The sequence below is a fragment of the Osmerus mordax genome, chromosome 21 (genome assembly GCF_038355195.1).
Source record: "Osmerus mordax isolate fOsmMor3 chromosome 21, fOsmMor3.pri, whole genome shotgun sequence".
In the NCBI taxonomy this organism is placed as follows: domain Eukaryota; kingdom Metazoa; phylum Chordata; class Actinopteri; order Osmeriformes; family Osmeridae; genus Osmerus; species Osmerus mordax.
The window spans coordinates 7,546,869-7,567,345 of record NC_090070.1 but is presented as its reverse complement, the minus strand read 5'-3'; the positions used below and the strand labels follow the sequence as shown (position 1 = coordinate 7,567,345).

Sequence of the window (20,477 nt, the reverse complement as noted above, 5' to 3'; positions counted from 1 at the left end):
CGCAACAGCATCCCATTCCCAACATAACGTGGCAATGTTTGGCTTTTGTTGCCGTAGTCTTTGTAAAATACGTGCTGTTGGGCATACAACTCCATGTAGGACTAAGCTACATTTCATCTTCGATGATTAACTTTGTGTCGTCAATCTTCACAAATTTCTCTTCTGCTTGATTGGGGGCTATGACAGATCGTCTATCTCGCTCTTACACACAGGACAAAAATGTTGGTTTTTATTTTTAAATGTTTACATTTTGAGAATTGATCGGATATTGTTTTTATCGGGGTGAACACATGGTTGGCCGGTCAGAGTAGTGAAGTTGGGTGTTAAATGATAGCCCACAACTAACGTAGTCAATTCTTTATAACATGTTTGTTTATCCAAATATCATATGGTGAATTAAATCTTTGTTTTCAACGAGGTCGGCCAGCCTGGCCATGTAGGCTATGTTGTCCATAAAAACGATATCCGCTTCGCAGCCAGTGTGTCCCAGGCTTTAGCTAGATTGAATCTATGGCTCTGGATTGATTGCAGTGTCTGAACGTCAGTTTCCACGCCTACTGGCCTCCTCTCATTATCATATTGGGAACAATGAATGAATGAATGAATGAATGAATAAATGAATAAATGAATAAATCAATCAATAAATGAATAAATGAATAAATCAATCAATAAATGAATACAAAAATAAATACATACATAAATGTAAAATATATGTAACTATTGATTGACAATTGTGCATTAATTAATACATATATTTGTTTATTTCTGTCTAAATGCATGGATGTGGACATTTATTTATTCATTCATTCATTTGTAAATATGGCAGGTTTGGTCCTCCATAGACTTATATTGAATGAGCACAGGGAAAAACGGCTTGAGTTGCCTGCCCTGATGTAGCAAGTTTAGCAAATGGTTGTCACACATACATGAAATGTTGTTAATATAGTTTATTCCCGTTATTTTAAAACAGATTACATTTTTCTGTCATGAACGTTTTTCATGACATGATGGCAAATATTATATTATGTTAAGCGTGAGCATAGATTGTTCACATGGCTATCTGGAGCAAAGACGAAGATTAATACTTTAACCGATAACCACAATAGGAAATGATATATATTTAAATAATATTAGTCTTGCCTTCAGAAGCTTTTGTTAAACACACCCATTAAGGCTATTCTTTTTTTTTATCGTGTCATCAAGCCAGACTGGTTTTGTGGGACAATGAACTTATATCTGATGGAAATGTCTTGTATATAGTTCTGTTAATATGCCCCTTTCAAAGTCAAATGTTCAATAAAGTATATTTTAGACACTTCTAAAGCTTTTATTTATTACATTATTACCATGTCTTGTTAGATCACGTTATATCCATTAATAGGCGTTTGGTTTTGTAGGTTGAACATATAAAACACAGGCCACATTTCTACACTGATGTTAAATTGAAGGCAGTGTGAATTTCGTGGCATTTCGTTTGAATATAAAGTTGACAGTAAGCTATGGTAAGTCTGCATTATGGAAGATTTCTGTTACAAAAATAACTATTAAGCTTTCTTTGCCTGGCGAGAACAACGACGGAGCTAAGTGTTCATGTTAACAGTTTATTTAATCCGATACAATGCGTTGGAAATCATACTGGTATCACAAAGAAAAAAAACAACATGTGATGAGTTCCATCTAGAATAGCCCTATATTTAGCCCTATAGCCTATTTCTAAAAACCTAGTGAAAGGAATACTATACAGTGACAGCATACATTTCCATAAAGTTTGCATCATGTCTCTGATTCTTATCAGACTTGTAGATTCTGCCACTGCAATGCCTTAGCTCACACGCTCGCAACCATATACATCTATGCTCGCGACTGGTTGTCGCAAAGTATGACGTGTAATTCTAGTTGCAAGCGTGCACGAGGTCTCGGAGCTAGGGAAAAATAAGCCACTGTTTAAAGCTAGACCGGAAGAGTCGGAAGTGGAAAGATGGCGCGGTCCAGTTTCGTACTCTCGCTTGCCTCACTGCGCCACTGAGCACTTTTCATAGAAATGAATGGGGACGCCATCTTGGAAGACAAAAGTTGCTTCCTCTAGGGGCCTGAGGAGGGAGCGCTGCAAGTGGACCCTTCTCGAGAAAGATGCGAGCGAAGCCATTCGGTCCGTTGTGGCAACACTGCCGAATATCTATAAACTAAAGCCGGAGCAAGAACAAGTTTTGCTGAGTTTTGTTGGTGGCCATGATGTTGTGGCCCTCCTCCCCACGGGGAGTTTGATTTTGCAGCTACGGCAGCTAGCTCTGTTACAGTAGGTGAAGGAATTGGCGAACGCTAGCGATTGGTTATGGCAGATCAGAGTGGCTCTGGGCAGATCCAATAGTTTTAAACTTCAACAGAGTACCCGCCTACAAGGAAGTCAACGCTTGTCAATGGAGCGAGGCCAGACTCTGTACAAATGAAATGTAGAGAGTCTGGTTAGGACCAGGCTACTAGAGTGATAGATTAAAAAGGAAAAATCAATCCCCCACGCTATCCTTAATCTGCTGTGCTCATTTAAGGCATAGAAGCAAACTGCAGCTTTATAGCCTATAGTGATGATTGATTAATTCACAGGCATCTAAAAGTATTTCATTCCTGTCCACAGCAAAATACCGGTTATTTGTTATACAGATCATTGTCACTGATGCCTTTGTCAATCTGTATCTAAAAGCTTAAAGCCAAAGCCTTGAGAAAATATTGTCTTATTATCTTTGAGAATCACCAAAAATGACTAGCACTGGACTAGCACATTCATGAGTCGATTCTGATGCCTGTCGTCCTGGTTGCGTAATAATTCTATGGTGAGAAAGCAATATGAAATACAAGTATGGAACACTGAGTAGCTGAATGTAAACTCTCTCATGATGTCATGACGAAAGTAAGATAAGTGCACATATCTTTTCTTAGCTTTTGAAGCTGTATTAGATAATACCCAATTGCTCTCAAAGTACCAAGTCAATGAAAGGAATAGTTCCGATAAGTTCAAGACAAAATCAATGTATTTATTACACATATGTGAGGTGCAGTGTCCGTTACACTCAAGTTGAGTATCACAGAAGACTGGACAATGAATACAGAAAATCAAGGGAGTAATTGGTATCACAATATGGGAGGATAAACAATGAGTAGCATAGCCTTTGCAGGCACAGAGAAAGAACAATGTGTGCTAGATAGCTTTTGTTTAGGTCTCTAGATAGGGCTTCTAGAAATGGCCTTGTCACTCCTTCTATTTTCCTCATTCAAAGTTGCATGGCATTATACACTTGGAGATATTGTGACCTCTGACCTACATTAGTGACACAGGCCTTTCCTAGTCACCTTTCAAAGACCTAACTTATGGCTATGCAGGCATAAGAAAACAGCATAATGACAGTTTATCAAAGATACAAGAAACATAATTAATAGATAGGCATATTTGTCTTCTGGACATAACCAAGGGTTATGTGCTCATGAGCTTACTATTGCAAGGTATAGATCAAACATTGTTTATTTAGAACATTTCAAAAAGTATAGAAGTAATAAAGTAATCATTATCATTCAGTAATCATTCAACAGCTCCACTGGCTCCTGGTCCAGTTCCGTATACAATTCAAGATCCTCCTGTTCACATTCAAGGCCATCCACAACCTCGCCCCCCCGTATTTGTTTGATTTCCTCCAGGGTCCCACTACCTCCCGCTCCCTCAGATCCTCGTCCTCCATACACCTGTCTGTCCCCTCTGCCCGCCTCACCACCATGGGGAGTAGAGCATTCAGCCGCTCTTCTCCCCGTCTCTGGAATTCATTACCACCCCAAACTCATTCATGATTCGTTCCCCCATTTCAAATCGGAACTCAAAACCCATCTGTTTAAAAATGCATATTCCATTTAATGTCAATTACTCTGCCTTCTGTTGTTTTTAATGTTGTTGTATTCTTTATTTTTGCTGTTTTTAAATGTATTTTGTATCCTGTACGGTGTCCTTGAGTGCCGAGAAAGGCGCCTTTAAATAAAATGTTTATTTTTAATTTGTATTATCTTTTATCGTTGTTAACTGATCAGTGGTTTAAGGACAGACCTCTTTACTTTTTAACTTACGTAACTGCTTGATTCTCAAAACGGAAACTGAGCTAGTCTAGGCAATTGAACACGACACAATTATTTTGATAAAAATCAACCTGCTACTTAAATTCACCCTCTATTACAAAACACATTCCCAACAGTGACATGTTTTACTGATGAACCAGAGCATTTACTGACAAGAATATAATCATGTTATTGGAAAAGGAAAAACTCAAGTTAAAAAACATTGATATATCAATAGCGTATAAATATTGCACATATGTCACTTAAATGGGGCAGGATACCAGTCACCCAAATGTATGGGTTTGCTTCATTACACCTCATTGTTCACTGAATCTGCTGACTGCGGAAGTCCCGCACCATCTTGCGCATGTCTGGGTAGGGCTTCAGCTGAGTTTCATGCAGGGGTTCCTTCTTGACAGGATCTGTGCTTTCCCTACGACAGAAGGAAAAAATGGTGAACACCTGAGCACCCCTTAACTGCTGATAACAGGGACTAGGGAGTAATTTCTGCCACTTTTAAGGTAATACAATTACCTTTTTTACAACAGATATTGCTATGATTGGAGTTGAAATGCAATCAAATTCAATTAAGGAACAAATTAGATAAATAAGTAACTTGCGTCTTCAGATGTTTCTCAATGGCTTTGCGTTCATAGACAGTTCCATAAATGGTCATCACAGGATCGACAAACATCTTTTTGGTCAGTATACAAATCAGGTGTGGTGGCACAAAGTCCTCTGTGACCTCTGAACCCACCAGTTTCTATCAGGGAACAAGACAAAAAGCACACTCAAAGGTCACTGACAGGAAAAAAAGTGAAACTAAAGTCACTGTCCCTAAAATGTGAAAAACAAAGGACGATCTAACCTCAATCCAAGTAGTAAATTGGAGTTAATAAACTGTACTTGCTATATTTAGGGTTACATTTCAAGGAATTACTTGGATTAGTGCAAATATACACAATTGTTGCCATTCACCTGTTCCATGTCATTCAAAGAGGTTCCTGCTTCTTCTTCTGTGTTTTTCTTGGCCTCTTGTTCATATGTCTCTCTACTGGTCATGAACTCCTCAGCCAAGATGCTACAAAACAAAACAGTATTGTCCCTAATATTACATGATATTTTATACAATTCAAACAAACAAATAATGAGGCTACTATTTAGATGTTATATAACCTTTTGTCAATAGAGGCAATTCATACTGTTTTTCCTACAGGGTTAGTACAAAAACAACAACAAAAAAGTTGGTATGTTCAACCTATCCAGAGGATCCTCAGGCTCGGGCAAGATGAGCAGTCCATAGACAGCATCCAGGATCTCTCTCATGGTGATATGAGCAGAGTAGTTGCGGTCAAATATATTGTGGCAGATACGGCCCACGCTGTTGACGTTACAGTGGTACACCTTTTTCCAAGTCAAGTTAGTTAATCAAATCAGCACGTGTTATTGAATACATACAATACTTAAGTATGCACACTGTATACATGTTACACTATCAAAGTCCCCAGTATCACCCACTTCCACTCATACTTGAGGATGCCTTACCCCCCAAAAAAAGGCAAACATTATATCGGAAATAATTGACCTACTACCCTACTAATATACACCACCCCTTAGATGAGCTTTGTGTTATGTGTGTGTTCGTTTTAGTAAGGGGAAGGCAGAATGATGGTTTATATAAATATTTGTCAATGCATTTCACATAACTTAGTCATGTAGAATCAATATTATGTCGAATTTAGTCACTTGACATATCGTTTACTAATACGTTTTGCTGACAACATAAAAAGCTGGGTTCATTTCAGGATACAGGTGTGACAAATCGCATCAGTGGCGGTTTGACTGGGTAGTCGTCACCAAACTGGCAGTACAGCTCGAACACTCCGTTCTCGTATGACGTGTCAGGGGGGCCTTGCATGAGGATTTTCCAGAAAGCTGTAAAGATAAACAAATTAGAAGCTGTGTTTACGGTTTCATGCAAAATCTATACCTACCGTGTAGTCCAGTTTGCTGTCATTTTCTTTCATTAGAAAGATAGTATACTGAACCAAGCCATGAGTGGATTTGTGGTGTTGAGTGGGCAGGGTATTTTAACACTATTGTCCATCGACAGTTAGCATATGACTGGGTATTAGGTATTGAGAAATTCCTAATAACTTTGGTATAAATTACCAAAGTTTTTTAAATATTTTTTTAAATGATGACACTTCTATTCTGACCAGTACAGCACTGTTGATGTTGATGTTGTGTTTATTAAGAGTTCACTTACTCATGTCTGACTCTGTGGGATAGATGGTGCAGAAAGGGTGTGGGTCACAGTGCAGGCTTCTCAGCTCTGCCAGAATCCGCCGGTCCTTCTCCAGATGGCATCTGGTTTTTGAATTCTTTTTCAGTGCACTGCATTCAAAATATTTAAGATGTTTGTTTTACATATTTAAAACAATACAAACAAAAATGACACTGCATATGCTTGGAATGCAGAAAAACTTTTCAGCGCTTTCTCTTCTGGCATACAGTACTGTGATCTGCGTCTCCATTTTGATGGTTTTTAAGGTTGGGAAAATGTGGGATTTAGTGGCATTCTTAAACATGTTGTTCATGGAAATCATGAGGGGACAAGGACTGATCCTTGCAAGACACTCATAACAGCAAAGGGGTCATCTTTAGGTACAAGTGAATTTGCCATTATAATGGCTTAAATATATAGTCATAATCAAAGCCATACCTAGAATTATTGTTTAACATTTTCAGGATATGATTCAAATGATGGGAAATAACTTACTTCTTTGCCACGGTCACTTTATTGCCTAGTTCCAATGGCAGAACATTTTCAGGTGATTCATCATAGTCTTTACTGGCTACGAGAGCTTTTATTGCCCTCTGTAAAAAAAGGTTTAGCCTGGTCAGAGTATTACCCACTAAGTTAATATACAGTACGTGATACAGTATTAGGTGTTTTAATGTTTCTACATAAAACATGGAGGAAGTTTCCCTGTGGAACTGGTGTGGCAGACATACCACGCTTGTAAGGACAGAGGGGTCAGGTTCTTCTTTCGGCTTCCTCAACTCCATGGACAGAACCGTTTCCATTTCAAAGAGCTTCAGACCGTCTTTGCATGTCATTGGCTTGAAACAATAGCCACCTACAATATCATATGATTTATTATTATTTAGATGGTAATAATGTCTTGATCATTTCATCAATAGAGGCTATAAATTCCAATAATTTAGTATAACTTTCCTTTTCCCTCTGGACTGCTTGGGAAAGACAATGATGAAAATAGTGGTCAAAAGCTAACAAATGGCAAGTCGTTTCTAAGAAAAATGTAACTACACCTTTGTCAAGTCTGAACAAGGAACAAATGCACATTAAATTAAATCTTCCTCATGATCGTGATTTAGTTTAATATTACTTATTGTTAGTATGTGCTGCACCATCAGCCTGTATGGGTTGCAGTGCACCAAGTTAATGTTCAGTTCTGTTTTGCACAAGGTGTATAGAAAAGGCTGAAAAATTACATAACTCCCTTGTATCAAATTGTATCACTGACTTATTTAATTTATACAAGTACAACCTTTTTAAATATCCTGTACCACGTTAATCGTTTGTGTCTATGCTTTAATTTCAGTTAAGATGGTTGTTCCCTTTCTTGATATGTACCGTATTTTTCGGAAATAAAGCCGCGGCTTGTACCCCGATTTTACAGTTTTCTTGTGGTTGTGCAGCTTATATTTCGATGCGGTTTATAGCCCGGTTTTAGAACAAAACTTGAAAGATGAATTATTTACTGTGTTGTCTCAGTTACACTATCAGGGCTTGGAAATACAGTGACTTGCTAAAGTAGGCAAACGGCTAGTAGAACATAACATGTAATCATAATTTCAGTAAATCAAACAGCTGCAAGACCCAGTGAAATGTTATATAGTATAGATAGATACAGGTAGCAAACTAACTAGTTAGTTCTAACGACATTGGCTAATTCAACTTTGGTAGGCTATCCTCAGCAAGCTAGCTAAACTTGTACTATATCTAAAATAATTTTGTAGACATAACAATGGGTTTTGCCACTAAATGAGTGACTTGGCTTTATTTCTGGACATACCCACAACCGAAGTGTGTTACACAACGGCATGCTGTAAGATCGCCTATACTCGTGCACTGCTTGGTATCATTGTTCCCGTATCAAGTGCGGCATATTCCAGTGCGGTTTATACTCAGACTTACAAACACAAAACTCCCATTTTGGTGGGATGCGGCTTATAGAAAATGCGGCTTATTTTCCGAAAAATACGGTAATTGTTGTGATAAAAGTCATAGTCAAAACGGCCTCCTACCTGTTGCATAGCTGATCCCATGTAGCACATCGTTCAACACATCTCCCACCAGAACGGCATCCACAACGATGCCAGAGCTCATCAAATTGGTTACAAGACCACGTGGATCGGTAACTGAACTGCAAAATGAATAAAGGGTTAAGATAAATATCTTTATATATTGCAATAATTGTGTGGAAAAAATACAATTTCTGCTGGGAAATGATGTTTTACCCCACATCATTCCCGTCTGTGAGACATATGATGCGAAGTTTACAATCAGGGAATTGCTTCTTGACTTTATCTAGCTCAGTTATGGCATTCTGTAAGGCGTCATAGAGCCGAGTACATCCTTCTGTCTTGACACTGCGTACATATTCCTGTGTGTTAAAAAAAACATTATAAGATAGATGTTCAAAAATGCATGAAACAATAGTATTCAAAAAACATGAGTATTTATAGCGTGAAGTATAATACTGTACATAGTTTCGAATTTTAAAAAGCTGGTAAGTTATCCATTCTGTTGTGGAAAGAGAAAGGTTCAATCATTAAAAATAATTATAATAAAATGATCACATTACTGCAGTAAATTTAAAACCACTGTAACACAATCCTACATCTACAGGAGACCGATCTATCCTCAGTCTAATTTAGACCTACCAAGAGTGAGGGCCCAATCAATATGGCTAAAACAGGGGGTAAATGGCTGACACTTAGCATTTACCAAATTGTCATGCCCCCGTAGGTGTATTTGCTTTGGCATAGTTTGCCACAGAGTATGTGGTACAGCACACACATGCAGAATAGTTTTACTGTGAGAATATAGTAACAATTCAAGTGTTTACCATAAAGGTCTCAAGAGTCTCTGTAAAAGTATGGACCATTTGAACAAGTGAGCCAAATGTCATCAGGCCAATGACATGATGCAAATTATATGCCATGGTTCTGGTTGCAAAGGCATGAAAGAGTTCTTTGACAGCATTGATTCTCTTCATTGTCACTCCTTCATAGCATTGCTTCGTCATTGAGCTACTTGCATCTATTAGTACCTGGTAGGGGGGAAAAGTACTTTGTTCAGTTATAATTTACTGTTGTTACTAAACAAAATTACGAGTATTAATACTATCATTGCAACACGTTATATTACAGAATTAAGTTATACATAATTAAAGGCAGGGTCAATAATGTTGTGATGCAATTTGTCATATTTGCTGAAATAAACTTCACATCCTGTAAGCAACCAATAAATCTAAAAGGTTTGACAGTAACATTTTATAAATCTGGTATCTGTGGCTGTCGCATGACTGGTATAAACACGACCAACCATTTAGTTTGTCAGTGCCTCACTATGCCTGAACATAAACATTCATGGGCATCGTTGAGAGGTAAAAGCGTGGGTTAGCTTTATTTCAATCATCTCATAGCATTAGTCATTCTGTAGCAATCTTTGAATCTGTTTATAGTTCTATCATAGATCTATCAAGACTAGTGAAATGATTGCAAGAAAATATATTGATGTCAAGAACTACAGACCAGTATCACTGCTACCCTTCTTTTCAAAAACAATTGAACGCGCTGTATCTAACCAACTGTCAAACTTTCTCTCTCAGAACAACCTGCTTGACCCCAACCAATCGGGCTTCAAGACTGGCCACTCCACAGAAACTGCCCTCCTGTCAGTCACCACTGCCCTCCAGTCTGCCAGAGCGGCTTCGAGGTCATCCGTCATCATTCTGCTGGACCTCTCTGCAGCGTTTGATACGGTTAACCATCAGATCCTGCTCGCCAGACTTTCTGAAATGGGCATCACTGGCACTGCACTTCAGTGGATCTCATCCTACCTGTCGGGAAGATCCTACCAGGTCTCCTGGGGAGGCAAAGTGTCAGGGCCCCGCCAGCTCTCCACTGGTGTCCCACAGGGCTCCGTCCTTGGACCCCTCCTCTTCTCCCTCTACACCACCTCGCTTGGACCAATCATCACCTCCCATGGCTTCTCCTACCACTGCTACGCTGACGACACGCAGCTGTACCTGTCGTTCCCCCCGACTGATCCGGGGATCTCAGCTAGGATCGAGGCCTGCCTCACAGACATCTCCGCCTGGATGACCAAGCACCACCTCCAGCTGAACCTCGCCAAAACAGAACTTCTCATCACGATCTCTCAATCACCCTGGGATCTGCGACGGTGACCCCTTCATCCTCTGCCAGGAACCTTGGGGTTACCATGGATGATGAGCTCTCCCTCACGGCCGACATTGCTGCAGTCTCCCGGTCGTGTAGATTCACCCTCTACAACATCCGGAAGATCAGGAGATACCTGTCTGAGCATTCCACCCAGCTGCTAGTCCAAGCACTTGTTCTCTCAAAGATGGACTACTGCAACTCGCTGCTCGCCGGTCTCCCAGCATGCGCAACCCGCCCTCTTCAGAGGATTCAAAACGCAGCAGCCCGTCTGGTCTTCAACCTACCCAGACGCTCCCATGTTACCCCGCTCCTCATCTCCCTTCACTGGCTACCCATCACGGCCCGTATCAGATTCAAGACCCTGGTACTGACCTTCTGAGCGGTGAACGGGACTGCACACGACTACATCAAGTCTCTCCTCCAGCCTTACACCCCCACCCGCCACCTACGGTCTTCTTCTGACAACCGTCTGGTGGTCCCACCGCTCAAGAGTGCCCGGTCCCAACACAAGCGCTTCTCCTGTCTGGCCCCCCAATGGTGGAATCAACTCCCCACCTCCATCAGAGACACTGACTGTCTCCCCACCTTCAAGAAAAGGCTTAAGACGCACTTGTTCCGGGAGTACAACGGTACTTAGGAATGATTTGCTGGACCTGATGCTAGTTTCCTCCAGGATCACAATGACTCTTATTGAGAGACTTGTTGCTCTTGTTGGTTAGTTGTAGGATTTAAATTCTTGTACTCGCTGTGAAATATTTTACTGTTGATTGCTTTTCTACAGGTACACTTGCACTTTTTGAGGTTCATGTTGTTTAATTGTAACTTGTTTAACTGCATGATCTTATGTTTCTTTCCTTTGGCACTTATTTGGTTTTTCACAATGTATGCTTCATGTTTTGGCTGCTCGCAATGTTTGGGGCTATCTCGTTGTTATGATCAGTGACCTATGCACTTTTGTAAAGCTCTCTCTTGGAAGTCGCTTTGGATAAAAGTGTCTGCTAAATGCATAAAAGTAAATGTACATTACCAGAATAGCTTCCTTGGGAGTCCTGCTAGCTATGAATGTCTGATCACTTCTTGTGTCTCTCATTCTACACAAAAGTACAGGATTAGAAGTATTGGGTCAGTATTGACAGTATATTTGTCAAGGCAATGTACAAGTACTTATACACCACCCCTTAGATGAGGGGTGGTGTATGACCATCTGAAAATCAGTATTTGGTTAATTTAACATCCACCTCACATCACAGTTGTAACATAGCAATAGCCAAACCCCACTGTTGGGTAGCAGAACAGAAACACAGTAGTACAAAAATAGATTTATAAGTTATGGACACTTACTCATTTGCCAAAAGGTTCAGATCTACAGTTTCGAGTTTTCCAGTCATGCAATTAAAGATTCTTGCATTCTGGGGTTTTGATTTGTCATTATCGACATAAACACCAAGGTTAGCTGTGAGGGAAAAGCATTCATTGCAGTACTTGAAAATGCAATATTTGAATCTGAATAATTTTCCTACAGATCAATATGAGTAATGTCTTATTGTCAAAAAACAGCAAGACAGTGTTGTAAACCCTCTGTTTCTTCATCTTAAATTAAAATCAAATATGACATAAAATGTTCCAAGGAAGGTTTTTTGTAATTTCTACTAAATTACTAGTAACTAAGTACTAACTAAGAACTGCTTAATCTCAGGGCTCTGGTCAAGCGAGAACTATAAAGTACATACACTTGTGAACTACGCACTTCTGACAGTGAGCTGACCCTAACCGAGTACTTGTTATTAGCAGTTGCAGAAATGAGTCCCCTGAGTAACCCATTGGGATGTCCAATACGACAATACCTTCATTCAGGAGCACAAGCATTGGGCCTTGCAATCCTGTTTCCTTCAGCTTCAAGGGCGGGGTAATCGTCAGGTGAGAGTACTTTTGTACATTTTCCATCATGTTGCCAAAAGTCTCCACATCATTTATCTGAAAGCTTTAAAAACATTGTGTGAGCCACAAGTGCTTTTTTTCTCCATAATACAGCTCAGTATTGATAACGCAAAATACTTCCATTAAACCGTACCCATGACTAGTCGCCTGTTCAAAGGAGATCCAGAGAGGAAAGGATTTTATAGATGGAGGTAAACTGAGCAGTAATTTCTCGACATCAGTTGCTCTCTTCATGGACGTTGCTTGCAGGTTTTTATCAGTGCAGTTTGGAATTTTTTCCCCATCTTAACAAATGACAAACAAGAATCAAATTGATCACAAATAAAGCGCTGCTGATACAGAAAAACAAAAGGTAAAGGATTTACGGTTGATGGATTGATGAATGGAGATTTTTTTTTTTTAACCAGCTTAGCCAGACACCAGCTTCAGACTGGGGCAAATATTTGTCTTGGAGCAACACCCACCTGATACTGTACCAACTTGTTATCGTTTGCCTGGTACTGTACATAGATTTTAATTGTATTGGACCAAACTGAACTAACATTCTACTACTACTAACAACTAATGACTAAATGACTAAAATTCCAGGTTCTGGATTAATGCTGTCTGTTTGGTTTGTCTCCAAAGAAAGGAGTTAAAATAAGTCTCTGTTCTTGATAATAGCCATTTAGTTTAAATAAACTAAAAATGAAATAATACAATTGAGGGTGTTAATTAAAGACAGTGCTACCTAGTGTCTATCTGCATAAACCGATACTACATTAGGGTCTCATCACAACCAGTGTATACAGTCTGTCGTAATAATATATATAACTTTTACAAAAAGAAGAAAAGTGACAAATTGTATCCTTCCCTTCTTGTTACCTTTTTGTGAAATCATACATATTCATTTGTGATTAGATACTATAGCATACCTTTGATTTTCTGCAGAACATATGCTTTTTCAAGAACATCTGGTATACCTGGGACACGAACTGGGTCAGAAAAGCGCTGACCTTGTTGAGAAGTCAGATCCATTCGGGCATATGTTTCATGCTCCGAGCTACATGTCTGGTAACACAGGGAAATTATATGAACATTATCATATTAAAATTATGCCAAATAAAAGGCATCGTGGAGATGTGTTTCATGAAATGTTTTAGTTTTGATTCAAATAGGAAAAAATACAAAAACGAAGTGAATCAATGATTGCAATTGACATGTTATTTATGTTTAAGGTGTGGGGGATGTAAGGCTTCCAGGGATAAGAGGCTCTCTAAGCATAGAGAAGGGTGTGTTACCAAAACAAGATCATCATTAACTTCCACTTCCACATGGAAAGTAGCCGCTATACACACACAGCACTTGTTCCTTCTACTAATAGTTACAATTTATTTACTTTACCTTCTAAACCCCAATACTAGACACATTTAATATTTCACCATCTTGTTACTTCTGTAATACCATTGAAATTAATGCACATTTAAAGTGAAGTGCTAAAACAAACATTTTATACACACACCTTTGCTCCTGTTAGCAGAGTGGCCCAACACAAGTTTGCGCTTTCAAAGACCTCAAAGTCTTCAACGACGTGTCCATCTTTTTTTTTCTCAGGACTTGGCAATAGTTCTCTGAAGAGATTGTACAATCCTTCTACAATTGCAATCTAAAAATATATTTACATAAATACTTTGTGTCAAATATTTATCAAAATGTATTTTCTTAAAGAATCATTATGAATTTCTAACTCTCACCTTTTGAGCATGGGTTCCGATCTCGTTTCTACACAGTAACTGAAACAAACTTTGGGCCAAAGGGTTGCATCCACTTAGTTTTCGAATATATGCAATCACTTTATGAAAATATTCTCCAGAATGTTTCTCTTTCTGCAAATAAGATGAGTAAAACAAGTTAATTCCAATTCCGTTGTTAGGCTTTTTTTTCTTCATTCATATTCAGTGTTCTTAGCCTCACTGTGTAAGTGAAAGATAAGTCAGGAAGACAACATAGTTCAATAACAATTAATATTCATGAAAATCTGAAGTAAATAATTGAGGAAATAATGTATATCTTACAATGGCATACAGAGTAGAGAAAAACACACTCAGCCCTTTTGGAGTTTGTTGTACTGAGGTTGTGATGTCATTTGTGTAAAATGACATGGAGTCTTGACTTTCTTCAGGGAATGAGGTCAAAGAAAAATGCACTGTTGACTCCACAGTGATTCCACAGTTCTGCAAGGTGTCTCCAACACTGCCATATTCACCTCTGCAAAACAATTGGAGTGCACGAGTAAGTAAAGTTGGGGTTTGTTAAAGTAAGTTGTGTATTAAGTGTATTAGAGATCTCAAGAGTCCTGAAAGCTCTCATGAGGTGATCGGTACGGTCATTTGAGTGAACCGTCTTGCTTTTTAAACCATATTCCCATAAGTGAGGCATTTGACCAAGGGCGTAGATTTGGTTTGAACATTGGGGGGGGTTGAAGTAACATAATACAACATTAATAATATTCAAACATTGTTGTCATTTGAATATTTGGGGGGTAACATATAGTATATAATTGTTCAGCTGTTTTAAAAATGATCTCTTAAATGCATACACTTAATGCATTCACTTAAAACCATACTTATACCTCAATCTAAAAGGTAGATGGCATAAACATAGAAAATCCATTATTACATTTTGGAATTCATTATTAAAACTAATGTTTACACCATATGTATCCTGGGCAACTACAAGTTGCTATGTTGGGTATAATATTTTATATACAGAACACTTAATATACAATTACCTGTAATGGAGAACATGTGCTGGGATTCCAGTCTCACCGGCAAGCTTCAGTCTCAAGTCCTTGATTGTATCACATTTCAAGTCCACCTTAACCTCATAATCTCCCTGTTAAGGAATGCAAAAAGGGGCATCCAAATCAGGATCACAAGTGGAAAAGGGGGCTCAGCTAAAGCGTGATCACTTGCCAGAGTAAAGTATCCTGTGGGATTCTTTAGTCATGATCGTTTCAGGCTCACTGCTTGAAGTAGGAAAAGGGTGTTAATCTGGAAAATAAACATCTGGAACTTTTTATGGTATGATTTTTTTTGTTGAGTTGCCTCAGCTTTAATGTGCTTTAGCATTATATATAGGCCCAAAACCAAAATCTACAGCAGACCAACATCAGGTTTTTAACAAAAATATGTTTTACAGGCAAAACCTTTCAGGTTTTAGTTGTGGATATTCTTGGAAGTTCCATGATCTACTTAATAGTACTAGACCAGAATTAATGGCCAAGAAATAACGATCACTATTGTTGGCTAATTTAGGCAATGCACCAGCCTAACACTTCTACTCATACAGAATGGTCACCCACTGAGAAACCATTACAGTCATCAAATTGTAGAGCTCAATTATAAGTTCTTTTCTAGAACATTTATATGATTTTTCCAATTAGATTTTACCTTTGCTCAAGTTTACTTATCATTAACATCATAATTACAATGTGATCATAAACAATAAATGTAGCTCATGTCATGGCAGCATTTAACAACTTCCTTTACAGTGCCTCTCGACCCATTTCTTCACAGTTATTGGCCTGTTGTTCTGGGTATGTCAATGTTTTTGATAGTAAAACTGTAAAAACAGGTAGCCTAACAATTATCATAAAGACAAAGCATTTTCTATTATTATCTATATACACCACAAAACATATGTTTTGGTAACAATTACAAACAAATTAAATGACGGCAAACTAAGAGTTGTATAGCGTCTATGGAGTTCTTCTTAAAATGGCCATTGGGAAATATCAAAAAACCTGGGAACTTTGTCTAATATAAAACATGACAATAAAATGCTGTGTACAAGCTTGACCTAAAGTACTTGACTAATAATTAACTGCTTGGTAAGATAATTCAGGTAAGTTATGGAGTCAGGTGGCTGAGTGGTGAGGGAATCGGGCTAGTAATCCGAAGGTTGCCAGTTCGATTCCCGGTCATGCAAACTGACGCTGTGTCCTTGGGCAAGACACTTCACCCTGCTTGCCTCGGGGGAATGTCCCTGTACTTATTGTAAGTCGCTCTGGATAAGAGCATCTGCTAAATGACTAAATGTAAATTTAAAAGTTACTACTGGGGTTTAAGCGATAAGCTAGTGGGCTGGCTGTGCTGGAACAAAACAGGTCGGACTTGATTACACAAGGTGGAACTGATGTCAGTATTTTCATAATCATGTGAAACTTATTACGCTCACCTTGAGCATGATGTGGCAGCGAAGGGTATCTCCTCCAAATCGTCCATCAACCATTTCATGCTTTGGCATTTTGGGGGCTTGTTTCAAGTTCTCCTTGGGTGTAAATATTGCATATACCACAGACCCATTTTCAATGTGCCTTTCTGTCAATGACCCTGAAAGTGTTCAACAAATAGAATATCAACACTAGCATATGAACAATAGACTGTGCATATCATTGCACAAATGATAGTGTTTGACATTGATGATGATGATGAGTGTTATGCAGCGTTAGACATACTTACACGTATTGAAGAAAGGATCGTCTGTTAAAGGCATTCCATCGACTGTGTAGAGGCACACACCTTTAGTGTTCCCCACGCACTCCTGGTAACAAATCCTCAGCATCAGGTCCTCTAGTGTGTTTTGGGCCGGGTCCATGTCTGCACTCAAAATCAATTAAGGCGTATGATCATCATCTCCAAATATAATGACAACTTTACCATTTGTATTTCAAAACCATTTAATCTTACTGGTCAGAACAGTGCATACAAATGTTTAACACTTATCAGGTTGTAATAGCATTACAGTTATGTTTTATTTGCAGAATAATGATAAATTCATAAATTGGTTAGAATTAATTTTTGTAAACAACCAAGATGAGGTTTTGTTTTTCCGATTGGCTGTATCTATCCAATTGCATCCAGAGGGATTTTGGTCATTTGGTTATCTTTGATAACATTTACATTTAGTCATTTTGCAGACGCTCTTTTCCAGAGCGACTTACAGTAAGTACAGGGACATTCTCCCCGAGGCAAGTAGGGTGAAGCGCCTTGCCCAAGGACACAACGTCATTTGGCACGGCCGGGAATCGAACCAACAACCTTCTGATTAATAGCCCGACTCCCTAACCGCTCAGCCATCTGACAGACCTTGGAAATCGAAAATGAACTAACAGGTTGCCAGGTCTGGCAATGCCAGGCTAAAGGGATCTGTGTCGACCAGTCAAGGTCTTCAAAACCTATCTATACAAAACATTTCTATATGGACCTTGATTTGAGGATTGGGACATTATCAGGTCATTCTCGGGTCTAATCGCCCTACATCAATGTCCAACCACACTAATGCTCTTGTGGCTTAATGATAGAAAATACAGCTTCAACGTTACAACATCTTTCGGAAAGCCTTATTTGTTTTATTTCTCTGTATATCAAAGAAATACCTATGTGGAAACATTGTTATGCATTCAGATTGCATTCATTACAAACTAAAAAGAATGCGTCATAATATATACAGTATATTTATTATAATTTGACATTATTAATGTAAAATTAACAAGACAAGTGATATCCTGTCATATGGCTTTCTACCCTTGTTACTGGATATCTACCCTTCTGTTTACAGCCAAACATCCTGCACTACAGTATCTCTCCACCGTCAGGGTTGCTCAGTTCCGCCCTGTAGTGTAGATAGGTTTCACTTTCTTTAGAAAAGAAACCGGCAGTTGCAGTTTTCCCTTGAAACGGATGTTATAGTTGGTGATTGCTGTATGTTGTTGATGCCAGAAGATGCCCCCTTACTACTATGTTTCCAATATGCTTCTGGCGCATTAACACTTCCATAAGCATTCATTTTTCTTACCTCTGATGTATTTTGGCTCAGGACAATGGGGGTATGTGTACTTGAGGTGGAAGGCCTCCATTGATTTCTGTACAGGTGTGCCAAGTTTGGGATTGTTCTGTGGGGAACGAAGTCGTCTAACATATTCTTGCAATGATGCAAAGCGATTCTTCTCAATGTGACTAAAACCTATTTGAAAAAAAGCATTTGCCGCGTTATATCAATTTACACCGTTAAAGAAAAGCAACAAATCATCAAACTGACTTATTAAATAACAAGTTGCTAAATTGTAATAATAAAATAAAAAAACGTGACGCTTACCCATGGTGTTTAAGTCTTCACCATTTACACCGTCAATGAAATCTCTCTCATCCTTGACACCAATATTTAGGAACTTGTTATAGTACGACTGCAGTCGGTGTTTTTCAAGAAGACTGTAGATCTTATCCATCTAAAACAAGAAGCCCAAAATATTATGTATTGCATTTAGCAGACGCATTTATCCAAAATGCGCTAAAGGGTGGTAGTGAATTTGGGACCTCTTATCTGTGGTCAAATGAACTCCATGGAATCCGTCCTAAACGAATTTAGAAATGTACCACTACGCTAAAGTTTTGTAAAGTAGGCCTAGGCTACCACAGCGTAAACACAAATAGGATACGCCTAAACTTATACGTGATGGTTCGGAAACAATAATTTGCCCGTCTGTTTACAACGCATTAGCCGTTCTTTTTTGAATAACTTTGCTTTGAATGCATCCCTACAGCAGTGTAGCCTACATGTAGCTTACGTTCAGTAGGCTATAAACATCGATGTAAATTTTTGTTGTAAGTTAAAAAACTGTTACCTTGATTGGTGTTGATCTTGTGTAGTATCCTACAGAGGTGGCAGAAGGATAATGGATAAAAGAGGTGGCAGAAGGATAAATGAAACTGATGGTCACGTGAAAAAACTGGCAGGCCAAATAGTAAAAAATCTAAATTAAAGTCGTAGGCTATATGGTTACAGTTTTTTCAACTGCTACACATTTTTTTTTACTTTTCCTCTTTTTTTCAAAACTTTACACACAAATCCAAGAATTGCACACACAAAATGCAAAATGCCTCGCATCTCTTGCTAAATGAAGCATTGAACATTTCACAAACACGTTTCAAAAGCAAACATTTGTCTTACGTTGCAAACACCATAATACAGTAATAATACTCAGTGACTCTTTGTTCAATCAGTCAATCACTTTATTTATAAAGCACAATTAAACACAACTTCCGTTGACCAATACAGAGTACTAAAATAGGACCACAACATGGTAAGACACAGACAAACAGAATAACCGCATCAACATTCATTTTTATAAAAAGGTCTTTAACCTTTGAGTGGTTAATTGAAACGAATTGGGTGCATTTCGTCAGGCCCTGTCAAGAACATAGAGAAACAGAAAAATAAAGAAAAAATTATAATACATATAATCTAAGAAAAAAAGTGGTGTAAAATTGATCTTCGGTGATGAAAAGTCGGGGGCACACCAATATTCTTTCAGGGGGCCCAGAATTCCTAGCAACGGCCCTGCTCCTAGGGCATCGCTCTCGAACTTGGTTAGAGTGCTCAGCCAAGCTAGATGCATGTTTCTGCTTCCCCTGTCGACAATTTGGAGCCAGCAATTATAAAGACATCACCTTCAGTAGACAAGGTTTTACCAATTGGAAAACGGCTATGTTTATTTTTACATAAAGCTAAAAAAAAAAACTATTTTGCGCTCAAATGAATGCCCCAAAATTTCGCATAAACTGTGGAGCTCACCCAGGATACGTCATAAGTTTGAGCTAAGCCCCTAATGTTTATAACGTCTGGCTCCGCACTTGATTAACTCGGATCGTTAAGCAGACTCAAAAATGGTAACAAAAATTGTAACATAATGGTAATATAAATAATAATACATAAGTAATGAATACCCCCGTCTTCAACATGGTATTCATGTCAGAATCATTGTTTCTGACATGAATAATCAACTCTACTTTAATTGATGGTTGATCAATTATACTCATTATGAGTATAAGATATGACATCATGATATCATGCTGCTCCTGAACCACATAGAAGCTGACATGCAGAGGCTAACAAGGAGGTCCTTTGCA

The 20,477-nt window shown here is 38.6% G+C and overlaps 1 protein-coding gene across 1 annotated transcript; it reads right to left on the bottom strand.

Annotated features, from left to right (window-relative positions):
- Positions 1-3,008: 3,008 nt before the first annotated feature.
- LOC136965421 (uncharacterized) lies at positions 3,009-19,224 on the bottom strand. Its single transcript, XM_067259568.1, has 25 exons — positions 19,193-19,224; positions 18,667-18,796; positions 18,367-18,534; positions 17,031-17,168; positions 16,747-16,901; positions 15,299-15,402; positions 14,583-14,775; positions 14,262-14,393; positions 14,030-14,173; positions 13,443-13,578; positions 12,662-12,812; positions 12,435-12,571; positions 11,932-12,043; positions 11,618-11,681; positions 9,252-9,455; positions 8,641-8,786; positions 8,428-8,546; positions 7,111-7,235; positions 6,875-6,972; positions 6,362-6,489; positions 5,903-6,027; positions 5,351-5,496; positions 5,071-5,173; positions 4,713-4,855; positions 3,009-4,525 (listed from the first exon to the last, which is right to left on the bottom strand). Exons 2-25 carry the CDS (start codon positions 18,794-18,796, stop codon positions 4,417-4,419), a joined length of 3,210 nt encoding a protein of 1,069 aa, XP_067115669.1. The 5' UTR covers positions 19,193-19,224; the 3' UTR covers positions 3,009-4,416.
- Positions 19,225-20,477: the final 1,253 nt, after the last annotated feature.